The 24,492-nt window shown below is 39.7% G+C and overlaps 1 protein-coding gene and 1 pseudogene across 5 annotated transcripts in view; both read left to right on the top strand.

The window, feature by feature from the left end:
• Nucleotides 1-24,492, top strand: part of ANO6 (anoctamin 6) — a 186,210-nt gene that overhangs the window by 60,987 nt on the left and 100,731 nt on the right. For all 5 annotated transcript variants that reach the window (XM_072798241.1, XM_072798240.1, XM_072798244.1 and 2 more), the window contains one exon: nucleotides 12,264-12,343. In XM_072798241.1, the coding sequence (XP_072654342.1) occupies nucleotides 12,264-12,343 (80 nt within the window). The remainder of the gene's footprint in view (nucleotides 1-12,263; nucleotides 12,344-24,492) is intronic.
• Nucleotides 18,766-19,585, top strand: LOC140616910 (spermidine synthase pseudogene; annotated as a pseudogene).

Below are 24,492 nucleotides of genomic sequence, written 5' to 3'. Positions count from 1 at the left end.
TAACGTGGTCATCTTTTGTATATGTTCACTGTAGAAAATTGGAAAACGTAAACAGATAAGAAAAACACCTGACATTCCAACACCCGTTATCTTTTGTTTAAATTTATTTTTATCCCACACAAATTTAGATCGTAAAATATATGTCGGGTTTTTCTTGTTAGTTGTATATACTTTTCAGTTTATTGGAAAATGGCCCATGACAGAGGGGAGAGTTAAAATATAGGCAAGGTGATGAGAGCCCTAGGACTGTAAAAGTCCTCTACACTGACCACCACAGACAGCAGTTATGGACTGAAGCCTACAAAGACGTCTCCAGCTACGGAGGGTAATGCATATCATAGATCTTGTTTACGCTCACCTGTCTATGGTCCCCCAAGGCCTGCTACCTGGTGCAGCTTCACCCACAGTTGTTAGCAGAACTACACTTTGTGATAGAATGAATGCACATTACCCAAAACTTACATTGTAACCATTTTTAAATGTACGGTTCAGTGGCATTAAGTAGATTTACAGTGTTGTGCAACTGTCACCACAGAAAAACATCTCTGGAAGTTTTTCATCTTACAAAACTGAAACTCTACACCCATTAAGCAGTAATTCCCCTTTCTTCTGTCCTCTCAGCCTCTGACAACCACTGGTTTACTTTCTGTCTCTGGATTTACCTACTCTAGGGATATGAGATAAGTGGAATCATATAGTAGTTGTCCTTTTATGACTACTTTATTTCATTTAGCGTAAGGTCCTTAGGATTTCACTCATGTTGGAGCATGTGTCAGAATTTGCTTTTTAGGGCTAAATAATATTGCATTGTATATTTTGTTCATCCATTCGTCTATAGTCAGGTACTTGGTTTGCTCCCACCTGTTGGCTGTTGTGAAAAATGCTGCTATTAAAAGGGGTATACAAATATTTGTTTGAGTTCCTGCTTTCAATTCTTTTGGGCCATATACTATATGCAGTTTTATGATCTACTTTTCTGCATTGAAGTCCGTTGTTAAAATTTTGTGTGATGAGCATTCTTCTACAAAGTCATTTTAAATAATTGTATTATATATTATCAATAACTGTGTCATCAGTGACTTAAGCAAGCAAGAATTGTTTCCTGGAAATAGAATTATAAGACAGAAGAATGACTAATATTAAAACTTTTGCTACATTTGCCAAATTGCCAACCAGAAACTCCTACAACCCAACACTAGCAAAATATGTATGTGTTCTCTGCTTCTTTGCTAATATTAGGTATTAGTAATTTTTTTCTGTCAATTTGATAATTAAAAATGGTATATTCTGGTTTTCTTTTTTGCAAATTTACGGTTCACTCTCTGGGTTTAGTTGTTGCAGATTACTGGGGAAAATACTGATTTGGTAAACACTCAACACGTGAGATGATGAGTGATGATGACAGTCTGGGGTCCTTCCTAGTCTTTAATTCTAAGGCAATTGCAAGTATTTTACTCTGTGTATATATGACAAGCTGTGTAATCGGGTTTTGAGATCTTCTGTTTTGTGTGCTAAATACATTCTTAGTAGTTAAACTTTAACACTTCTTTACTTAGAATTCAAAAATCTAAAAAGTGCTGAAAAGAATTTTTTTGGTAATCCATTTGGTTATAAAACTTGACAGATTGTAAGACTGTATGTCAACTATCCTCAAAGACAAAAACAAACCAAAAAAACCCCTGACAGATCTGAACTTATTTGGTGGAGAAACCTGACCTCAGCCTGCCTGAGACTATTTATATATTTTATTTATCCCACTTAGAGTGACTGTTCATATTGTTGGCTGCAAAACATGAGTTTGTTTGAGTAAGGGGTGCTGTCCCAGACCCCAGTGAGGGTGCATAGTAATATATACTATTTACATATAAAGAGTTATTTTCTTTTTAAATTCTGAAACACAAAGGTTTGGCATCAAAGATATCGGATAAGGGGACATGGACCCATAATTATTTTTCTTGCATTTCTATGTTCTCATCCCTCCTAGGCTTCAAAAACTCATTTTGAAATCAGGTAGGGTGAACATGGAGTTACAACTCAATGTGCTTTGAGTTTAAAGACAATAGAAATTTAAGTGTGGTGTCTTCTTTCATCCCCAGGACATGTATAATCACTATAATCTGGGGACTAACAGGTCAATGACTAGAACCAGGTTTCAGCTGAGCTGTAGCCAAATGCAAACTCAGGACCCTGAGGGTCCTGGAAGGCCTGGACCAGTTGAACTGTGAAGTGATAGCAATAGCCTTCCAAGATATTGTTGCAACATATTTCTATAATTAATACCACTTGTCCTTTATAGAACATAAACTGTCTTAGCCAAGCTTTTAAAAACAAACCAAATTGGTAAAATTAAATAAAATCATGCTCCACTTATATGACTGATTATTATTAATGCTGTTAAATCTAAATTTTTAAAAATGTGTTTATTAAAGTGGCAAAGATGGCAGAAATGGAAAAGTTGACTCAAATTCATGTGGAATTGTAAGGAGCCCTGAATAGCCAAAACAACTTTGAAAAAGAAGAACAAAGTCGGAGAACTTACATTTCCTGATTTCAAAACTTACTACAAAGCTACTGTAGTAACCAAAACAGTATGCTACTAACATATGGATAAACATATAGACCAATAGGATAGAATCTAGAGGCCAGAAATAAATCTTTAGCCAATGAAGTTTTGAGAAGGGTGCCAAGTACACTCAGTGAAGAGAGAAGAATCTTTTTAACAAACGATGTTGTGACAACTGTATTTCCAAATGCTGAAAGAATGAAGTTGGACTGAACCTTATACCATATACAAAAGATTAACTCCAAATGGATCAACAATTTAAATATAAGAGCTAAAGCCATGAAACTCTTAGAAGAAGACAGGAGTAAATCTTTATGACCTTGGACTTGGCAGTGGATTCTTAGATATGACAATAAAAGCATGGACAACAACCATAATAAAGTAGATACATTGCTGATGGGACTGTGAAATGGTACAGCCACTGTGGAAAACAATTTGGTCGTTCCCAAAAAAAGCTCAACAGAAAATTACCAGATGTCTCAGCAATTCCACTACCAGGTATATACACAGAGGAACTGAAAACAGAGAGTCAAACAGATACTAGTCTACCATTGTTCATTGTGGTATTACACCAGCCCAAAGGTGGAAACAGCCCAAGTGTCCATCAATGGATGAATGAATGATTGATAAAAAGTGGTTTACTGCAGACACAGCCACACACATTTGGTAGAACGTTCAGTCATAGGGAGGGGTGAAGTTCTGACACATGCTGCCACATAGGTGAACCTTGATATCATTATGCTAAGTGAAATAAGCCAGAGACAAAAGGTCAAATACTGCAGGATTCCACTCGTATGAAATATCTATAATAGGCAAATTCATAGAGATGGATAGTAGATTAGACGTGACTGTGGCCTGTGGGGAGGGGAAATGGGAAGTTACTTCTTAGCGGTAACAGAGTCTCTGATATGATTAACAAATAGTTTTGGAAATAGTTGTGATGGTTGCACAACATTGTGAACAGAATTAATGCCACCAAATCGTACACTTAAAAATGGCTAAAATGGAATTTTTTGTGTTTTACGTATGTTAGTACAATAAAAATGTTTAAGATGTTAAAGGAACTAATGGATTCATTCAGAATCTGAGAAGTTTGTGATATACATTAGGCTTTTCTGTAAAAGCATTAGCTAACTTGGTTGGGATGTGAGAATGAACAATGTGATAATTGTTCCCAGCTCTTCAAGAGGAGACATGTTTAACTTCCAGGTGTATTTTTGGAGCTGAATTTTTGAGGGGAGGGTTGTGGGAATAGGGAGAGGCAGTGCATAAGAGGAGCTAAAACAACTCTAAACCTCACGGAAATACAAGATGAAGAAAATTGTATTTATCAGAGCTCTTCTCAGGGATAATATTGTTTGTGGATGGAAGAAATCCTTGGAATTGTCACTAGGGTAGGGCTGGAAGGGCGAGATGCCCAAGGGACTCACTGAACTGTCACTCTTTTGTTTTTCTATGAAGGAGGAGCATGTTTCTGTTTGATGCATTGCTGGAGCAGTGGGCAGTGTGAAAGAAACGCAGAGATCTTCCTTTTCATAAATATTGTCAAAATATTTGAATAATATTATCTTGAAGGAACACTATATTATTAGCCTGCCTTGGTATGAACATACCTCACTGTGGCCCAATGCAGTATGTTGCTGGAAATATAAAAACTCTGTTATCATTATGTAAGTAATGAGACTACATTCTGAGGAATTGAAGAGTGCTAGTGACTTTTTAGAATGACACAGAGTTTATAATTCATCCCGTCTTTGGTTCTGCTCACTTATGGAGACTCTGTAATATATTAAATATTATTTCAAATCCTCAAGAAACAAAGAAGAGTAAGACAATGGCTTATCCCCCAAGAGCTCATAGACCAGTGGAAAAGAAAAATGAATCAGGGCCATACAATACGATAAGGGGGACAGACACCTATATCTTCCCAAGATTTTATCTTCTGTGGTGGTGGCTAATTGTGAGAACACAACTACCATGTGATTATTTGGGCTTCTGTTCAGTATAGGCTGAAATTTTGTGTAAGATAATCACTCATCTTTATTTGTCTTCCACACTCTAGAAGAGCAACTGAAAAATACTGTTATAATAACTGATAATGCCAGTTCAGTTTTTGGACACCTATAGTGGTGACCTGACAGGTTTTACTAGACAATGCAAAGTGCTATACGAGCATGAAGTTGAGGCAAGTAACTTGGTACATAACTGGCGTTGGAATACATATTTAAAGAAAGGGTAAAGGCAATGAGGAGGCAATGAAGGGATGTGCATTCCAGATGAAGTGTACTTAAGATGAGTTTAGAAATAAAAAGGATGGGGTACCTGGGTGGCTCAGTTGTTTAAGTGTCTGCCTTCGACGCAGGTCATGATCCCCAGGTCCTGGGATCAAGGATCACATTGGGGTTCCTGCTCAGTGAGGAGCCTGCTTCTCCCATCTCTCTGCATCCCCCCCGCCCACTCTCACTTTCTTTCTCTCTGTCTTCCTCAAATAAGTAAATGACATCTTTAAAAAAAAAAATAAAAAGCATAAAACTTGGTGACTGACCAAACGTCAAGTGTGGGAAAGAGAAAAGTGAAGAATGACCCCAACTCTGGCTTAGGTAGTTGAATCAATGCTAATACAGTACATTAATCAAAATTGGCAAGCACAAGAGGGGGGAACTTTGGAACAAGGCAGTTTTTACCATAATGTAGGGAGAACATTAATTAATTTTTTCAACTGCCTGATGGATAGTATTGAGTTTCAGACGTGTGTCAAAAATTTCCTTACCCTAACAAATTTGATGTCTTCATGAATGATGTCTTTCCCTTCGTCCTTTGTTCCTTCCCCTTCAGCTATTTCTTCTACTTCCAGAATTATCTGAGAGAAAGAAAGAGCACATACCAGAGACAGAGAGTGAGAGAGGACACTTTTGCCTTAGGATAGGAAAAACAGGACTCTTATAATAACCATCAAATGCAATTTGAAATTGCATTCCAGAAATTATTAGAAGATAATGTCACATTTTTTTTTCATTTTAATATTATCGTAATTGAGTTGAAGTGCCAGTAACAGGCTAGGGTAAAAAAAAAAAAAAATCATCTATCCAGATTTAGAAAAATGAGGAAACATTTCTTGAGTCACATCTCTTTTCATTGCGAGTAGTAGCCAACAGTGTGTAGGACATTAAGGTCATTTAAAAATATTTGCTGAATTAATGTTATTTTTTTCACATTTGAATTTATTTTATTAAAAAGAAGTGTCAAGGTAAAAAGTCAAGAGGAAAACTTGGTGCCTTAGCAAGGTTAAGAATGCCATAATTTGTTAAAGATTGAAGTAAAAATAAAATAATAGCCAGTATTTATATAGTACTTAATACTTTTCAAGTCACTTTTATATATGTGTCAGTTAATTTGTTCTCCACAGTGACCTGCTGATGTAGGTATTATTATCTACACTTTATTGGTGAGGAAACAGATTTAGGGTTAAACGGTATGCCTGAAGCCACAGTCATACTATGTAGAGGTCTTACAATTCAGGTGCACTGCCCCGCGTGGTAAAACACAGCCATCTTAGCCTTGAAAGAAACTCTCCTGTCTTTGTGTTTTATGTCTCATTATTAACTTTCTTTTCATATATGGTGACTCTTTGGCCTCATTTTAGAATCTCATTTACTATGACAGGGTCTGTAATCTGCAGGCTTACAGCCCATGGATAATATGGGAAATAGATTTTCCCCTACTTAATTGTCACCGAAATACAATAGATCCTGTTAAACTGAGACCAGAGAAAGAGATACTAGAACCTGAGGATCAAATATGCCTCCCACGGGATGATGCAGGACCTGTTGGGTAGGCTCAGTTGGAAGTGATGTGGGTAATGAGACTAGGTGGACCCACGTAATAGCTGGAAAGTGTGAAGTGATAGAGAATGATGGCTCAGGTGTGTAGTTACTTTGGGAATAGTGATGGGTGGCTGCTAGCATTCAGGTCAAATATCACATAGATGCTGAGACCGATTTTCAGAGACATCTAGTCTAGTCAAATGGCAGCAGAGTTTCAGGTACAGGACTGCCTGGCAAATCATTAAACATCCTGCCCAGTCTGAATATGTGAATACATCCTCATTCCCAAGGTGAATAGGCCATTCCTTTGATGTTTCTTGTACAATCACTAGATCATGGCATTCCTGAAGACAGTTTCTCTACTTTTTCATCTTGATGTTTGTACTCCTTGACATCTGCATGTCTTTAGCCATTTGCCAGAATATTGTTATCCGTTTACTTATTTTGTGGAGGTTTTCCATTAGTCCTTCTAATTGTGCTAGCTGTATAATACATTTCACTATACCATTCTATCATTTGTTTTTCAAGATGTTATTTGCTACTATCTATTTGACTTAATATGTACAATGTGATCTTGATTCCTTATCAACTTATGTTTAGCAATGGGGGGCTTGGAATTACTTCAGGTGAGGAGATAAATCAGTATATTTAAAAATAAGTCCAATTCTGGAATTGGACAGGTTCAGATTCTCATTGTGTCACTTTTGGTGGTTGACTCCAGGCAACTAATAACTTCAAATTTTCATCATCTGTGAAAACAAAGATAAAAATAGGATTGAATAAGATCAGATGTTTAGAAGAGCCAAGCATAAAATAACACACTCAGGAAATTTCTGTTTACATTTTTTGCATATCTCTGGGTCTGTGTACATGAACTTAATTTATATTTATACAATGCTATATTTTTTTACAACATGCTTTTGAATTGTCATTTGTGTCCTTTGCACAGCCCTGTGAGATAACAAGGGAAAGTAGTTTTATTAACAGCTTCAGATAAATAAACTGAGACTAAGTTATTGCCTATGATCATGCAGCTACATTGCAGAATCAGGACTTGAAGTCAGTCCCTTTAATCCATGCCCAGTGCCCTTTGCACCGGGTTCATCTATTTTTATCTACTGTCTCTCAGATATTCACTATGTGTCTGATTATTTCAGTGGTAACCAATCACTATAATAAATGTCAGTTGGACCCACCCACTTCCATGCTGGTGCCTTTAGATAAAATGTGAGTGCCTAATTCTGATTATTGCCCGGGTACTACATATCAGGCACTTTGTTTTTTTACTCATGAATTTCCTGAAAGGTCTTTCTTGTGTTTTCTGATGGATAATAGATTATCTAACTTACAAAATTATAGATAATAGCTCCTTTTATCACCCACTCTAAGTCTTAGATTTGCTTTACTATAGAAATGATCTATTTTGCAATCTGATAATAAGAATTACTCCATTTCTTCTAATTGACAGATGAATAATCATATGAATTGCAACTCTCTGGTGAGGTTTCTAGTAGTGTGGTGTTATGAACCCATTAAAATGACTACACCTCTAGATATTGGGTCCTTTGTTTTGTTCTGCCAAATAAGTCAGAACCAGTACCACCAATGACTGTATTGCTTTAATCTTACTATACTTACCTATGTTGATAGTTTTTAAAATATACTGTTCTTTCACTTTTAACTAATTGTTATGTGATTATTAAATTTTAGAAAAGTAATTTAGTGTTTTTTTTTTTTTTTTACCTAAACCCTCAATTATTTAACTTTTACCTACATAAACCAATTGTTAGATGTGGGCATGGTGTTTTCCACAATATTCCTTCAGTACTCCATAAGTCTGTGTAGCCTGGCACTTACTAATTAGCTTAAAATTAACCTTCATCATGTCTCAATTTCTTTTTCTCAAGAAGAGGAAGACTTGCCTGCCTGGTTCTTCTTGTTATCCCTGGAGCCTAACAGCACAATGACTGTGTAAAATATAAACTAGGCACTGAATGTTTGTGGAGCCTGACTTTCAATTCTGCTTTCATTGTACATCTGTACAAAATTCCACTGATAGGTCAAAGCCAAAGTTTTTTCATCATATTAGAATAACTAGTTTTCAGTTTTTTAGTCAGCTTTTTGATGAATAGATGACACAGAGGTCCCAAAAAATACTTTTATATTCCAAATGCTGAAATTAAATGAACTAATCATGAAGCCATTCAAGGTGGTACCTCTGTCATGTAAAGCGAGGCGTGTTGACAATACTAAAATACATTTCAAAATGGTGCATGAAAAATGATTTATATAAGGGAAAAAATTAACATTTTTGCCTTATTAGAATGTCTTTTCCCTGACTCTGCCCTGTTTTTCATAAAAAGCCCTCAAAGTGTCACCTTGATTTTGACTCTTTTTGCTGAGAAATGAACTTTTTCAGCTGTGTTACATTACCAGAAATGAGAATATCAAACAGTAATGGGAGCTGTTCAGTAGTGGAAGTATAATTATCATATTAGCATCATAAATCATTTGCTTCTCAGTACTACGGTAGGTCATGAGAGCAACAGCTGCAGCTTTGTTCTACCTAGATGGTGTTTCAGTAAAGCCACTTCTGTTTTTATTCACTCAAATTTACAGTTTCTCCTTTGTGTTGACATTAAGCAGTGAATCTATTAGTTTCCATTACCAGCGGAATAACTAAAACTATAAATAGTTCTATATTTTCTCTCACAAATCCTCTCAAGCTGCATAGATGCCTTTAATTTGATAAAACATCTGGGTAATACATCTTGTTTCTGCTCTGTCTTTTGGCAAATGCATACTTTCTTAAGCCTATCCTGAAAAAGAAAAAAAAAAAAAAAACCGATATCCCTCCCACAGTGTGTTCCTTTATCTCTCCCCACACTGTGCTCTATCCTGTCTTTTGACCCCAGATTCCTAATAGTTAAATTGGGCATCTAATTGTAAAAGATGCAAAAATTAGATCACTGCATCAGATTTATGAGACTCGTTTTTAAAAATATCTGCAGTATTCCATTTCAATGACTTGCTGGTTCTGCCAAAAAAAAAAAAACAAAAAACAAAAAAACAACCCAGCATATCATAAATACCACATACATAATTTTTTAAATATCTAACTATTATAAAAAAGTTTAGGTCTTTTCTTCCTAATGTAAACCAAGCTGCAGAACACCAATTTAAAACACAATGTCATAGCTACTAGTATAAACACATATTAGGAAGTTCTAGAAGCGGCCTTCAGGAATGTAATAATTATCTTGGACAACCGTTGTTCTGATGTTGGAATAAACCAGTTTAACAACCGTTGTTCTGATGTTGGAATAAACCAGTTTATTCCCTAAGTGTAACAGGCTGCACAGTAACTACCACGGTCCGTCCTCCTAGTGTTCTCAGAGGCAAGCCCAGTAATTTTGGCTTTGGTTGCAGTTCTTCAGGCTTTGGCTTACCTTGTTTCTGCTTTGGTTCACATTTTAGGGGTCCTGTGATGAACTCAAGTTAGAATCACTTGTTCGTGTTGTCGTTGCTACTGGCATTTCCTTTCAGTTTATAGGTGTACAGTGATCTGAATTTCATGAACGGGATTCTGAGTAAATATAAAATCTAATCTGGATTTTGGGATATTTCTTAGTGATGTACCAAACCTAAGAATTTGGGAGTTGAATTGTTGGCTGACATTTTGGTTTTGTTTAAACAGTCACTTTAGAGATCTTTTAATCAATCTCTCCCAATAAGCTTTATTTTGGGCCACTAAAGGGAATTTTTTCTGGATTGATAGGGACTCAGCCTTTTTCTTCACAAAAGCCTCTAATGGATTATTTTTAAAAACTAGAATGCATTTTAAAAAGGCACTACAAAGCCAAAATAGCATCACACTTCATAAAATTAAAAGTAATGTCTTAACACAATTTAATGCTCATTCCATATTCAGTCTTCCTATTTTTGATAAATATGTCCTTTACAGCTGGTTGGTCCAAGTTAGAATGCAGATGAGTACCATATGCTGCTAATGGTTGTTGTGATATTGTGATTTATAATAAGAAATATATGTTTGGTTTTCCTCAGTTCCTGGCACTTCAGAGCTCCTACAATTCTAGTAACTTCCTAAGTGTTGAGATAGATAAAAAGTGCTGTTTGTTATGTTGTTGAGGTGACTTTTGGAAAGCCCCTAGGTGACCACAGGATGGGGGCTGGTTGAAAGGGGAACCCATCAGGAGTTTAGGGGGTTGAACCTCAGTCCTACCCTCTGACCTCCAAGGCAGTGGGTTGACAGTTGATTCAATCAATCATGCCTAAGTAATGAAACCTAACTAAAACCCCAGAGGACAGGGTTTGGAGAGCTTCAGGTTGGTTTACAGTGTGTCTCTTCATGAAGAGAGGGCATCGAAGCCCTATGCCTCTTCTCATATACTTTGCCCTTGCATCTCTTCTTCTGGCTGTTCATCTGTATCCTTTATCAGACCCTTTCTAATAAACCAGTAAATGTGAGTAAATGTTTCTCTGAGTTCTGTGAGCCACTCTAGCAAATTAATTGAACCCAAGGAGAGGGTGGTGAGAATCTTTGATATAAAGCCAGTCAGTCCGAAGCGCAGGTGACAACCTGGACTTGCTAGGGGTTGTCTTGTGGGACTAAGCCCTTAACCTGTGGTCTGATGCTATCTTCAGGTAGATAGTGTCAGAATTCAGTTAATTGTTTGGTGGTATGGGAAAAAAAAACACATTGGAGATAGGTTCCTTATGCTCTTTAAATCTCTGTCTGCCTTTTTTGTGTCATTGATGTATTGAAGAGGCTAGACCTGTTGATAAATTAGAACATTTATTTAAATTTATTTAAATGTTTACTTAAACATTTAAATATTTAAGCATATTTAAGTTCATTTAATTAAGAACATTTTCCTACGCAGTCCAAATTACATTGTTACACTTACCAGTATTAATAATTTCTTACTATAATCCAACACTTAATCAATATTCCATTTTCCCCCATTTGTTTTTAAGTCTTCGACATCTGGTTTAAGCCAGGATCCAGTCTAGAAGCATACACTGCAGATGGTTGTTTTCCCTTTATCTTTTGATCTGGAACACTTGCTTTTATTCATATCAGGAACTTGTTGATATGGTGACACTGGTGTCTTGCAGAAAAACCCAGCTTCTGGATTTGGTTCCTTTATCCCTCTCACACTGTGTTATTAAGTACAGTGACCACTAGGCACATGTGGCTATTGAGCTGCAGAAATGTGGCTAGTCGAAATTGAGATGTGTTGTGAGTATAACATCACATTGGCTTTCTAAGACTTAGTATTAAAAAAAGTAAACTATTTAATAATTTTTTATATGAATACATGTTCAAATGATAATCTGGGTATATCAAGTTAAATGAATCATATTACTCAGATTAATTTTACCTATTTTTTTATTTTCAAAATGTACCTAGTAGAAAATTGTATTTGGCTTCCAGTATATTTCTATCAGATAGTGCTATTCAACAGATTTTAAAACAGAAAATTGCTACCCCAAGATGACTCCATATCAGTTCTCTGAGATATAGTTGAAGAAAGAACATTAGTAGGCTAAAATGTTACTTAGCTAGAATTTTATAACGTTTAGTTGCTGTGTCCTTCCATGTAGAAGCTAAATGATTTTCCATAATAGATCTAGCCTAGAGCATTTTAAGACTGAGTATCGTAAAAGCATGGCATTGTCCAATAGATGAAATAGCTGCCAAAGATTTTGAATGTCCCTGATAGCTGAAAGTGTTAAATAATGTAAACCTGGAGGTATGCCACAAATGCTAAATACAGTTGTTAAAACAGTGTTTAAAGGCAAAAAAGTATATGAGCCAATAAAAGTCATGTTTTTTTTTTGTTTATTTTTAGTGTTGGACAACCTCGAACAGACAACTGTCTCCAATTTTGGACCACTGGAAAGTCAGCCTGATTTCCGAACCCCAGAGTTTGTAAGTACTGCCACTCTTATCTTAAATTTGTCTTGGTTAGCCTAGAGAGTTCTCACAAAATGGAGAAAAAGATTTTTTAATGAAATCTTGCCTTCAGTGCTTCTAAATCTAGCCCAGTTCTCAGTGGCAGGGCTGAGTATTTAAAGCTCTGGTTCTCTGGGGAACAGGTTACTGAACTACAGTGTCTTGGTGTCATAATCTGTAGTCTTATTCTTCATACTGCTGTGTACTAGCAGATGGGAACTCTTTCTGCAGTAAAGTAGCATTGTTATTTCCAAAACTCCTCCTTTATTCAGTGGTAGCCTTGCTAACAGTTTCTGCTATGAGTGACTCTGGAAACCAGTCTTTACTGAGCACATATGGGTACGTTGATCAGTCTGATTCCCATTTCATTCTGGAGCCTTCAGTCATACAAACTAGATAGATGGATCTTGTAGGGCTAGGCATATTTTGTTGGCTGTACCTACCAAGAGGGGAACTAAAGGCTCTCACTAAATTAGACTCATTAAAGATTAGCCATGGTTCTCACCCTCAAGGAATTAAAAATCTTATTAGATGCTACTGTGATTTTATTAATGCCTTGTTTAAAGAAAATTAAGCACATAGAATGCCATGCGCAGAATGTCCTTAGTAAATAGGTTTTCTCTTAGGCTCATTTGAAGAGGGGGGTGGGAAGAAGTGTTCTCTGACTCATGTACCATAGTATTGCACCAGATGTGTAGGAAAAGCACGCCAGGATCTACCTAGACTTACATTTGCCCCTTGCTGCAAATAGCTTGTCTACCACTTTAGCAAGGCAAAAGTCTTTTTTTGTTGTTGTTTATTTTTGAAGTGTGATATACAGCTGCCACACCAGTAACTGGCAGAGCACAATTGTATTATTGATAAAGACCAAAAAAAAAATTAAAAAAAGGAACTCATTATGTGCTTTTCCTCTTCTTTATGGATTACTTACTCAATTCAGCCAAGAGTAAGGAAACTAGGCAGTGCTCTGGACTGAAAAGGGATCGCACATAAAACTATATCCACAGTGCCATTTTATTTCACAATGTGGCCTCCTGTGGTGTACTAGCAGATTGCCTACTGTGAAAATCACTTGGATATAATAGAAAGACATAGTATTCAATGACTTCCCTGTTATATTCAATGAGATTTTCAGTGAAGGAAAATTGTGAATGCTCACCAATGTATCCTGTACCTTAAAGTAGCAGAGCAGTTTTATGGTTTTTCTAACTTCTATAGTTAGAGCCCCAAAGCAGACTTGACAGAGATATTTCACATTTGAATATGAAATTGATACAGGCTGGTGGAGCTGGCCCTTTTTTTGTTTTATTTTCTAAATGCTCCTCGTTGATACTCCTTAAGCACTATATCTAATCTAAAGAGAGCTGTGTGCAATCAAGTGTTGATGTGCTTGCTGAACACCTGTATAGTTTAGGTTGATTCGTTATGTGAAAATAAAAGTATTTTCCTCAAGAACAGATTTTCGTGTATTAGGATGTTTGAGGTTGGCATGCCTTAGGTTTTTGCAACAGATAGTCTACACTGGGAATGTCATTCTACCTTCGGTGTTAACCTCCTGACCACCTCATTATCCTTTTTTCAAGGGGTGAAGACTGGTGAGTCTAAGTTGGAATGACAAGGAGAACTTGAGGATCACAGAATATACTTATGTTTTGAGAGATTTCTCTTAACAATGGGTCTGAGAACGCTCAAACTGAAAGGAGATTTTTTTTTTAGGCTAAATCTCCATATTTTTCTTTCTCACTGTCATGCCTCAAGAATCTCTAGAGTCAAGGTGCCTGGGTGGCTCAGTTGGTTAAACATCTGCCTTCGGCTCAGGTCGTGATCTCTGGGTCCTGGGATCGAACTCTGCGTTGTGCTCCCTGCTCAGCGGGGAGTCTGCTTCTCCCTGTCCTCCCTGCTTGTGTTCTCTCTCACTGTCACTCTCTGTCTCTCAAATAAATAAGTAAAATCTTTGGAAAAAAACAAAAAACCAAAACATTAGTTTATGCTGTGTAGTCGTGCCACATACACATTAAAATTCAATAAATTCCACTATATGGCTGTGTAAGAAAATGCTTAAAAAGAATATCTGAAATCTTTTCTTAAGATCACCTTATATTAGTGGAGCTAAAGTTGTTAAGCCTGGTTTCCTTATATGTGTTGTTGATACAAGATTTCTATAGCCAACAATTATCTTTCCCCAATTGCGTGTTCATACCATGTTTAGAAAGGAGTATGTGATTTTCTTGTGCTTTTCAGATTTTAGATTTTCACACATCTGATGCTCATTGCATGCCACATCGTCGGGTACCACGTACATAACCATTTGTGTTTTCTCCCCACATCACCATGGCCCCTGCACTTCAGTTCCCAGCACACATCTGTTTCCCAAACTGCAGTCTCCCTGGTAAACAAACAGGTGCATAAGGTGCCTTGAGAACAGCATACTCAAGGGAACCAGGCACACTGTGGAAGGGAAGCCTGTTTTGTAGGCAGAAAGTGGCAGTGGCAGTGGCAGTGAAAACGGGTGGCTCCAGTGTGTAGGCAGGTGGATCGAGCTGATGCCAGGACAAAGCCAGGTAAGTTGATCCAAACCGAAAATTTAAATCAGAAACAGGGTGTGCAACACCTAGGAGCAGAGGGAGCCTGGCACAAAGCAACACTGAAAACAGAAAGAAGATGGAGAAGAGTAAGAGGAGTGGAAGCATCCGTGTTCTGTTTTTCTCCACCTGGCATTGGCCAGGTGCCGCTGCCGTTTGCCAAGGTGAACTGAAATAAAGCAAGGTGTAGACCGTGTTTATTCAGGCCTTCTTCTCAAATAGTTCAGACTTTAGGAGGATCAAGAGCTAGTCTTTTTATACAACAGAGTGTATTGATATAGTTTGGCCAACGGGGAGAACAAAATGCTTATCGTTATTAGTTTGTTTCCTTCAGGATTTTTGTTTTTCTTTCATTTGAAACAAGGCCTGAGCGAGCAGTGCTGGGTGAGTAGCCTCGGTTACCAGCATGGTAAGCATGTGGAAGGTTCCTTCACAGCTCAGGTGTGTGTAATGTGACTCGGCAGGCAGAGCCGGTACTGCTGTAGGGTCTGCAGAAATCCCAGGTAAATAAACACTGTTCCGAAGCTCCTGTGTGCCTTGTTCTTGGGCCCACGCCACATCTCCTTCTCCTGCTCCCTGCGGAGTTGCCCACCGATGACCTGTCCCCTGCACACCCGTGCTGCTCCTCCCCACCTCCTACTCCGCTTCACAGACCCAGAGTGAGCTTTGCCAGACTCTCCAAAATATTAAGGGGAGAATAGACCATGAACATGAGGTGCCTGTGTTCTTGCTTGTGAGGAGCTGAGGACATGTGGAAACTGGGCATAGCCCCACTTGGAGGCAGGGTGGATGTGTGGGTGGGGCTCATGGTGAAAGGGGCCTGGTCAAGTGCTGATTTTACAGAGAATAACTGGGGGATCTCATTGTGGTAGGAAAGCACCTCAATCCTAGTTCGCTTTTTTTTTTTTTTTGTCTAAGCACAGTGAAAATCTATTTATAATCTTCTTTATTAACTTAATATTTTATCCTGCACCTTGTCCTACACTATTGTTTTTCCAGCTGTATTGAGATATAATTGACATGCAGCACTGTGTAGGATTAAGGTGTACAGCTCCATGCTATTTTTTTCCTTAACATTATTGTTATCTTCCCTAACTTCTGTTCCCTTGTGTTGGTGAGCTATAATTAATCACATTGTAATTTTCAAAGCAATTAATTCAAGGGGGATCTAGTCAAGGAAATAGTGACACAGCCAGATGCTCTGGAGCCCTGTGATTGGTGGCCATCATTTAGGGACAGGGGCTCTGAAAATAGACTAGGTTCATAATGATCAGTATCAGACTCTGGAGAAGGGATTTGGCCAAAGGGAGATTGGGTACTGAATATCAGAGAGCCGGATAACCTTGTAGAGTTCAGACTTTAAAGCAGAGGCTGCAGAATGAGGCAATCGATGAGAACCAAGGGTGGGGAGCCACCAGCATGGTAATGGAGCAGATCAGGGTTTTTCTGCAACATGGTAGCATGCAGAGGTAGGGCAACCCAGGCTTCCTTGGTGCTCTCACTTTCAGGTCTGCTTAAGAGCAAAGGTGATCCGATGGGGTTAGTTCAGGGCTTATTAGTCATTGCTGGCCCAGAGGACCCCAGGTTCATTCCAAGCCCTAAGGAGTGGAAAAAAGTAAGGGAAAAGTTGATTAATGATCAAGGCTTTTTCTAGAAACCCTGAGTCTTTTGGTACTGACCCAGGAGCCTGGGCCTGAATGGGCCTGAATGCCTTGAGTACACAAGGAGAGGAATGCTGATGGATCAATGGTGAATCTGCTTGTAGCTAGCTGGATGGGAACCAGGCTGCTGTCAACACAAAAAGACATGAGAGGAAAGGAAAAGCTAAAGATTTACATTTTGTGATCTAAGTCTCGCTAGTAATATTCCCCTTTCTATCCCTTCCAGAACTTGAGTTTTAAGTCTAACTCTCCTGGCTTTTAGAGGCAGGAAGATTCTTACCGCCTCTTGTTTCATGCCAATGGATGCTGTTTTCCTTGGTTTAGCTTCTGCCAAATTTGCAGTAAATAATAAGAGTTTAGGCTCACAAAAGAGTATTAGGATTATAATAGGATAAACCAAGGAAGATGATGAGAAATCTCAGGATTTAGAAAGACTAAGCTAAAACATAGACTCAGGAAGATGAGGATAAAAATGGAGCAAAAATGTGTCCCCTTTATTCCACGCTTGTGGTTACGCAGAAAGGAGGAGGCCTGAAGAGTTATTATCCTGTTTGGGATTTTGTGTAACTGGCTCCCTTTCTGAGGGGGAAGTAATACTGCACACAAAATACTGTTGGTTTCCTGAAATTCTTATTTGGCTGTCTTTAACATGATGAAAGTATATGTGATTCCTCATGATCTACTATTTGAGGCATTAATAGTGAGCAATAGAAAAAATATCCCTGTACTTATAGAGCTTATATTTTGGTGGGGGACACATTAAGGCCAAAATAAGATACATAACATGGCACAATATGGTAAGTCCTTTAGAGAAGAGTAAAGTAAGGATTATATATGTGTGTTGGGGGTGTGGGGGATGGTTAGGGTTTCAATAGAGTGGTCAGGGCATATCGCAGAAAGAGGGTGTTCAGAACATGACAAGTGAAAAGATCTGAAAGCAGGGGTGCTACAGCAGACTATTTGGAAATCTAGATGAAGGGCATTCCAGGCAGAAGGAATAGCAGAGACAAAGGTCTTGAGGTAGGAGTTTGAGATATATTTGAGGAAGTGGAAGGAAGCCAACATGACAAGCAGAATGAAATGAGGTGAATATAGTAGATAGTGGGGACTTCATAGGCCATTGTAAACACTTTGGTTTTACCCTGAATGAGTTGGGACATCATCGAAGAGTAAGCCTTTGGAGGATAAACTGGGGGTTTTGAGCAGAGGAATGACTTGACCTGCCCCACCCTGTGTTTTAACAAAATCACTTTGTCTGTGTTCAGTACAGAGGAATAAAAGCAGAAGCAGGAAGCACTATTGGACTTTTCAGGAACCCAGGTGAAAGGTGGTGGTGGCTTGGTCCTGAGTGTTAATTATGGTGTTGGTGAGACATACTCAAATTCTCAGTATGTTTTGAAGGTAGAGCCAATATGATTTGTTGACAGATCAGACATGAGGTGTGCGAGAAAGAGCAGTCAAAGATGAATCCAAGGTTTTTGACCTGGGGGACTGTGGAAGGAGCAGTTTGAGGGGAGGATACGTGAAGGCACATAAACATTCTGTTTACAACGTGTGAAGTTTGAGACATCCAAGCAGAGATGTCAACATACAGTAAAATATATGGGTCTGGAGTTAAAGAGAGGGGTCAAGCCAGAGATGTGGGGGTTGTCAGCACACAGGTGGCGTTTAAATCTCGGGCACTGACTGCAAACAGCAAGGGGGGAGATAAAGACACCCTGGACTGAGCCATGGGGACTCCAGTGCTCACAAGTCAGGGACCTGAGCAAGAATCCACAGAGGAGGCTGAGAGGGAGGAGCAGTGAGATTGCAGGAAAATGAGGAGAATCCTGGAAGCCAAATGAAGGAAGGTATAAAGTTGGAGGGAATGACCGAATCTGCTCATGAGGATGGGAAATTGGATTTAGCAGTGTGGAAGAGACCTTGGCAAGAGAAGTCTCAGCTGAATGGTGAAATACAAAATAAAGCGGATTGAACACAATACGAGAGAAAAGGAATTGGATATGCAGCATTTAGATAACACTTTTAATTTTTTTTTTCTGAACATGAATGCAGAACGAGAGGTTATTATATATTAGGATGAAAGGAGGTTTTCTATTTAGTTAGTGGGAAGATGGCAGGAATTGCCCCTACCCTGGCCAGGTGAGGTTGTAGCATGGGCGGTGGGCGGAGCTCGTCCCGTCATGCTGCTTCTGTGCGGCCTTCCGTCCAGGCTCTACACCACCTGCCTTCCTGGAGCCTGGCCGGGATTATCCTTGTCTTCTGCAGTAAGAGTTATGGCAACATGCTAGTGTTGGATGGTGTCATCCAGAGAGGGTTGAGTTCTACCAGGAGATGATAGCCAACCTGCCCCTCTGCAGCCAACCCAGCCCATGCAAGATACTGATCATCAGGGCTGGGGAGGGGGGTGTCCTGCAGGAGGTGGTGAAGCATTCCTGCATGAAGTCTGCCTGTGATCCAGTGTGAGACTGACAAGGACGTCATCCAGGTCTCTAAGAAGTTCCTGCCAGGCATGGCTGTGGACGGCTGCAGCTCCAAGCTGACCCTACACGTGGGTGATGGTTTTGAGTTCATGGAACAGAGCCAGCATGCCTTCACTGTTACCATCACTGACTCCTCAGACCCCAGAGGTCCTGCCAAGAGTCTCTTTGAAGAGCCCTATTATCAGGTCATGAAGGTGGCTCTCAAGGGTGATGGTGAGTGTCATTTGCCAGGGCGAGTGTCAGTGGCTGTGCCTGGGGGGACCCCATCAAGGAGATGGGGCAATTTTACAAGTCACTATCCCTGTGGTGGCTACTGCTTACTGTACCATCCCCACCTACCCCAGTGACCAGATAGGCTTCATGTTGTGCAGCAAAAATCTGAGCACCAACTTCCAGAAGCCCGTGCAGCAGCTGGAACGGATGCAGCTGGAATACAACTCTGATGTGCACCAGAAGGCCTTTGACCTGCCTGGGCATGCCACCCAGGCCTGAATGATGTGAGCTGAGTCCACATACTGTAGCCCATGCTGCCCAGGACCTCCAACCAGGGAGCCTCTAGGACACTTGGGTGTGACAAGCCTAGGACAAGACCCCCTGCCCCAGTGGCATGCCTGTCAAGCAAGTGTTATAGGCCCTAGAATACTGCCTGGCATGCCCTGCTAGGCAAACTGTCTGTCTCAATGTGGTGTTCAGTCTCCAAGCCTATACCAGCTGTGTACAGGGGGCCAAAAAAAAAAAAAAAAAGGCAGAAGTTTCTGTTTATAAGGTGGTGGAAATTAATCCAGTAGGGAGAAAAATTCTGATGATGCAGGAGTGAGAAGGAAGGATTTCTGGAATGACATCCTTGAGAAGGCAAGAAAGGGATGGAATCTGGTCCATAAGTGGAGAGGTTGGATACCCCCCACAGCTGTAGAGACAGTTCATTCTTGGAAGTAGGGAAACCAGTGTATTGGGACCCAAGTTCAGTAGTTTTGCTCGTAGGAGCTTGTTGCAGTTTTTTCTTGATTGCTTCTTGTTTACCAGTTAAGTGAGAAGCAAGATTAGTTAAGTTAATTAGTTAAGATTGAGGAAGGAAGAAGAGATGAAGAGACCTAAAGAGAGAGGAGAAGGTATGAGACAGTCATCTGGGAGCCAGTACTCTGGGAAATGTCCTGGCAATGCTAAGAGCCCACTTGAGGTTTGTGGTCATGACGGGTATGTGCTTTTCCCATTCAAGTCCAGTTTGGGGAAGCAGGTGTACAGTAGGCAACACGTTTGATTTAACCAATTTGGGGATTTCTGTAAGTTACTGCAGTGAAGTAAGACAAGGCTGAGAGAGGTTCAGGATATTTGTAAGAGAGTAGAGGACCAGGGATATGAGCAGGATGGGACGATAGGATCAGGAGAGTTAGACCTGAGTGGGGCTTCATAATTCTTGCAGTTGGGGTACTGGCAAGAGTAAACTGGAAAAATAGGTAGTTGGAGAATCAGGATCTTTTTAACTAAGGGAGGAAATACAGTAACCAGTACAGACAAGGTCTAGGATATGAGCATTGGAAGGAGAGGCTGGGGCAGGGTAGAGTTGCGAGCACAGGGTGTTGGAAGGTGGGGAGGTAGTTATGTCAGGAGAAAGTCTTTGAGACCTTAACAGTGAGACAGGAATTAAATCTCTAATGAAGCAGGGGGAGTGACTCAGGGTTCAGTAGATGGCTGTCAAAGACATGACCAGAGAGGTAGAAGAGAAATCTGAAGGATGGCAGGATAGAAGCTAAGAAGCAGATGACGTGGTGAGTAGTTTTGGGTGCTGCGTAGGGGCTCAGCAGCACTGACATTGTGGGCTGGATTTCTGTGTTGTGGGAGATGCCCTGTGCATTGTAGGCTGTTCAGCAGCATCCCTGGCCTCTACCTGGGAGGTGCAGAGGTCCCTCTCTCCAGCTGTGATAACCAAATATGCCCAGACATTGTTAAATGTCTCCTCATTTAAGAACCAGGGAGTTAAATGAATACCGAGAAAGCCTTAGGGTCGGGTCACTGATGTCCTTATATAGAGCTGCTTCTAGGGAGTGCTGGGGATGCCACTGTAACCCAGTCTGGAGTGGATTGTGGAATAAGCAGGAGAAAAAAATAGGAGATCTTGACCTCTCTTTCCATGGGTTTGACTGTCAAGGGCTGGAGGATGAGAGAGCAGTGAGTGGAAGAGACTGAGAACCAGAAATGACATCCTTCTGTCGGGTGGAGCTCTGAACACACTTAAATATCGATGAGAAGAATCTGTGTGAGGGGAACACAGAGAGAGAAGAGTGGCTTTGAAATGGGCGTGGAGTGGTGTGTAGATGTGAAGGAGTCCACGTTAGATGGGAGGAGCAGCAGGTGGATGCTACTGGCTTATGGATTTGCTGGAGAGAAGCAGAGGGAGTTTGCGTCCAGCAGCTTCCATTTTCAGCTACTGAGAGTGAAGAGAACAGAGTGCTGAGGCCTCAGTGGGGGGGGGGGGGGGGGAGGAGGAGGAGGAGGAGTTGTTGTTGTTGTTGTTGGCACTTTGAAGCTGTTGTGGAGAGCTAGAGACCAAGCTGGCTTGGAAAACCCGAGGAAAAGTACTAGGATGTCTGGGCAGTGGTGAGGGCCTGAATGGGGCTGATGAGTCTGAATTTACAACAACACCAACCTTCCCTGCTGTAGTTTCTCCAGTATCCCTCAGACACCAAGAAAGCAGATCATAGGCTTCCCCCTGAATTGGGGCTTTGCCAGCTGGTCATGATGGAAAGTGCAAAATATTGGCAAGAGTGCTCCCTAAATAATGAGCTTGGGAAATGTAACCTTATAAAAGCTCGAATCTGCAGATTGGGAGAAAAAGTCCTGGGGCACTGAGGTCATTGTGAAATGAGAAGGAGATGGTAGTTGTGCTCAGAAAGGGAGATTTCTGATAAGTGATTTTGGAAAGAGAACTTTTCAAGTGATGACAAGGTCCAGGGTGGGACCATGGAAGTTAGTGCATAAAAGGGAGAACATCGCTGGTGTCCAGTTACTAAGGGACCAAGGATCTTCAGGACCTGGAAGACTGGGAATAAGGCAGGATCCTTTTGCTCAAGCTTTTCTTTACTTGGATTTGTACTTTTGAGTCTCCTACAAAAAAATAGGATGGCTTTGCTTTGTGGCTTTTGGCACTAAGCTCACCAAACTAAAAGAGAAAAGAAACTCACCCAAAAAAGGAAACCAAACAAAGGAACGTGGATTTGGCAAAAGAACTCTCAAAAGGAAAAATGAGACCAAAGATGGGCTAGTAAGAACTGCTGAGTTGACCCATTTGCTGTGGTAGGAATTTGCATGGCATTTCAACTTTGAAAGCATTTCGTGCATTCAGGAGCAAAAGGTGAGGGAGTGTGTACTTTGCCTGAATATGGAGGGAAAGGGACCTACACATTTGCTTTACGTGACTGATTCAGGAGCTACATTTGTGGATTTGTTAGGATTGGAGGGGTAGGAGCAAAAATAGGCAGTCCAGCACGCGAAGTCTCAGTCAGAGATTTCTTTCTGAGTCACTTCTTCGGAATGCAGAATGTATTTTCCCAGAGAAACAGTCATAAATGGTAATGGGACTTCTGGGCCCAGCCAGGCCAGCCCAGCTAAGGCCAGTTTAACTCAGAGAGTTAAGAAAATTATCACATTCCATACTAATAATCCTCCGGAACACTCCAATCTTATTTTTTCCATTATTACTAAAATTTTAGAATGAAAGTAAAGTCCAGAGTGAGTGTGCGAGTGGAAGCTTATGGAAAAAATTCTTAGTCTGATGAGCAAGAGGAGGATTGATTTTGATTTATGTTAGATTTTGAAGCAGTGATCTAAAACTTGAGAAAGACAATTTAATGGTTTGAGAAAAACAGGATAAAGAGCTTATCAGCTTCTATATTTCTTTTGACTTTTCTGTTAATGAAGGTGAACTTTATTTAAAAAAAATTTTTTTTTAAATTTTGATTGAAAAGTTTCAAACCCTGGAAAGGAGCTGTAGAAGCCTATGCTGCATGAAACTATTGTAGAAAGAAATATCATTATCCCAAATGAGTTTAAATTTCTTAGCTAGAAGGATTATGTATCAACCAGGGTATTAAAAGAACATGTGGATTTGCTCATGGTAATGTGGAGGTGATATGGGGGCCGAGACAAGTACCAGAATAGAAGGACAAATGTGACAGTTTTCCAGAAGGGATGGGTTAGGGTAGAAGTTGGACATAGACTACATTCTGATAAATGGAGATATTGACACTGGAGTATTAATCTCCAGGAATATTACAGAATGAGATTTTTAAGCAGATGGTTTGTGAATGTTAGAAAAAAGGAAAGGTCATCAGGAGCCAATGTGAATTCAGTAAAAATAAGTCATGTCAAACTAACTGAGCACATTACCTTTTTTTTTTTTTTTTTTAAATGGGGTGATTATAATGGTAGAACAAGGAAAAGCCACATTTTTGTGTTTTTTTTTAATTGAAGTATAGTTGACACATTTTTATATGTTTTGATTTTAGCAAATGATGTGAAAAAATTGCATTTAAATACAGAATGAGGAAATGTGGACCTAGTGAGGATACTTATCTGGGCAATTGATCTTACCAAGACTGTGGAACAATGGCTAGAAATCAATTTCTAGAGGAGACAAAAATCAATGTGAATTAAAGTAAGCGCCTGCTCCCTAATTCACAAATATCCGCTGCCTAAGTACAGATTGTAAGAGCTGAGGCTAATGACTGATCATGTGGAAATGCTAGGTATTTGCCTAATTAAATTTAGTATGAATCAAGCATGTAACAATAATGTCAAAAACTTAATGCAAGTCTAGGTTGCATTCATGCCTGTGTGTCCAGAACAAAGAAAGTACTAGGCTTCTCCCGTTCAGTATCAGTAAAGCCACCTACTGTGCTGGGTGCTCCATTTAAAGGGGGGGAGGGGGCATGTTGATTAGAGAATATCAACATAGTAGTGGATCCTGACACTTAGGCAAGAGTATGACATCAAATTAAAATATTTGATGATAGTAATTGGTGGATGGAGTTGCAAAATACAATATTAAGACCCATTAATAGAAGGTGTGTGTGTGTGTGTGTGTGTGTATATATATATATAGGCAGACATTTCATTTCAGTAGAAAGCCTTCTCATAATTAAAGTACCTTAATTCCTTGGAGGGGTTCAAATCTAGACAGACTGGATAACAATCTCGGTAGATGATATATGCTTGAACTAGGATGTGTCAGTGGGGATGAGAAGGAAGGGCATACATGTTTTATGTGTAGCAGAACTTGGTAGCCCAAGATAAGCAGGAAATGAGAGAAAGACAGGATGTTTCTGGGAATATACCACCCTGGTAAGTTGTCTGTGGCTCACTGATGAATCTGAGTTGCTTTTGTTTTATTTTTTCCCCCCTTT

Source organism: Canis lupus, chromosome 25, assembly GCF_048164855.1.
Source record: "Canis lupus baileyi chromosome 25, mCanLup2.hap1, whole genome shotgun sequence".
Taxonomy (NCBI): domain Eukaryota; kingdom Metazoa; phylum Chordata; class Mammalia; order Carnivora; family Canidae; genus Canis; species Canis lupus.
This window is presented reverse-complemented; position numbering and strand designations above follow the sequence as displayed.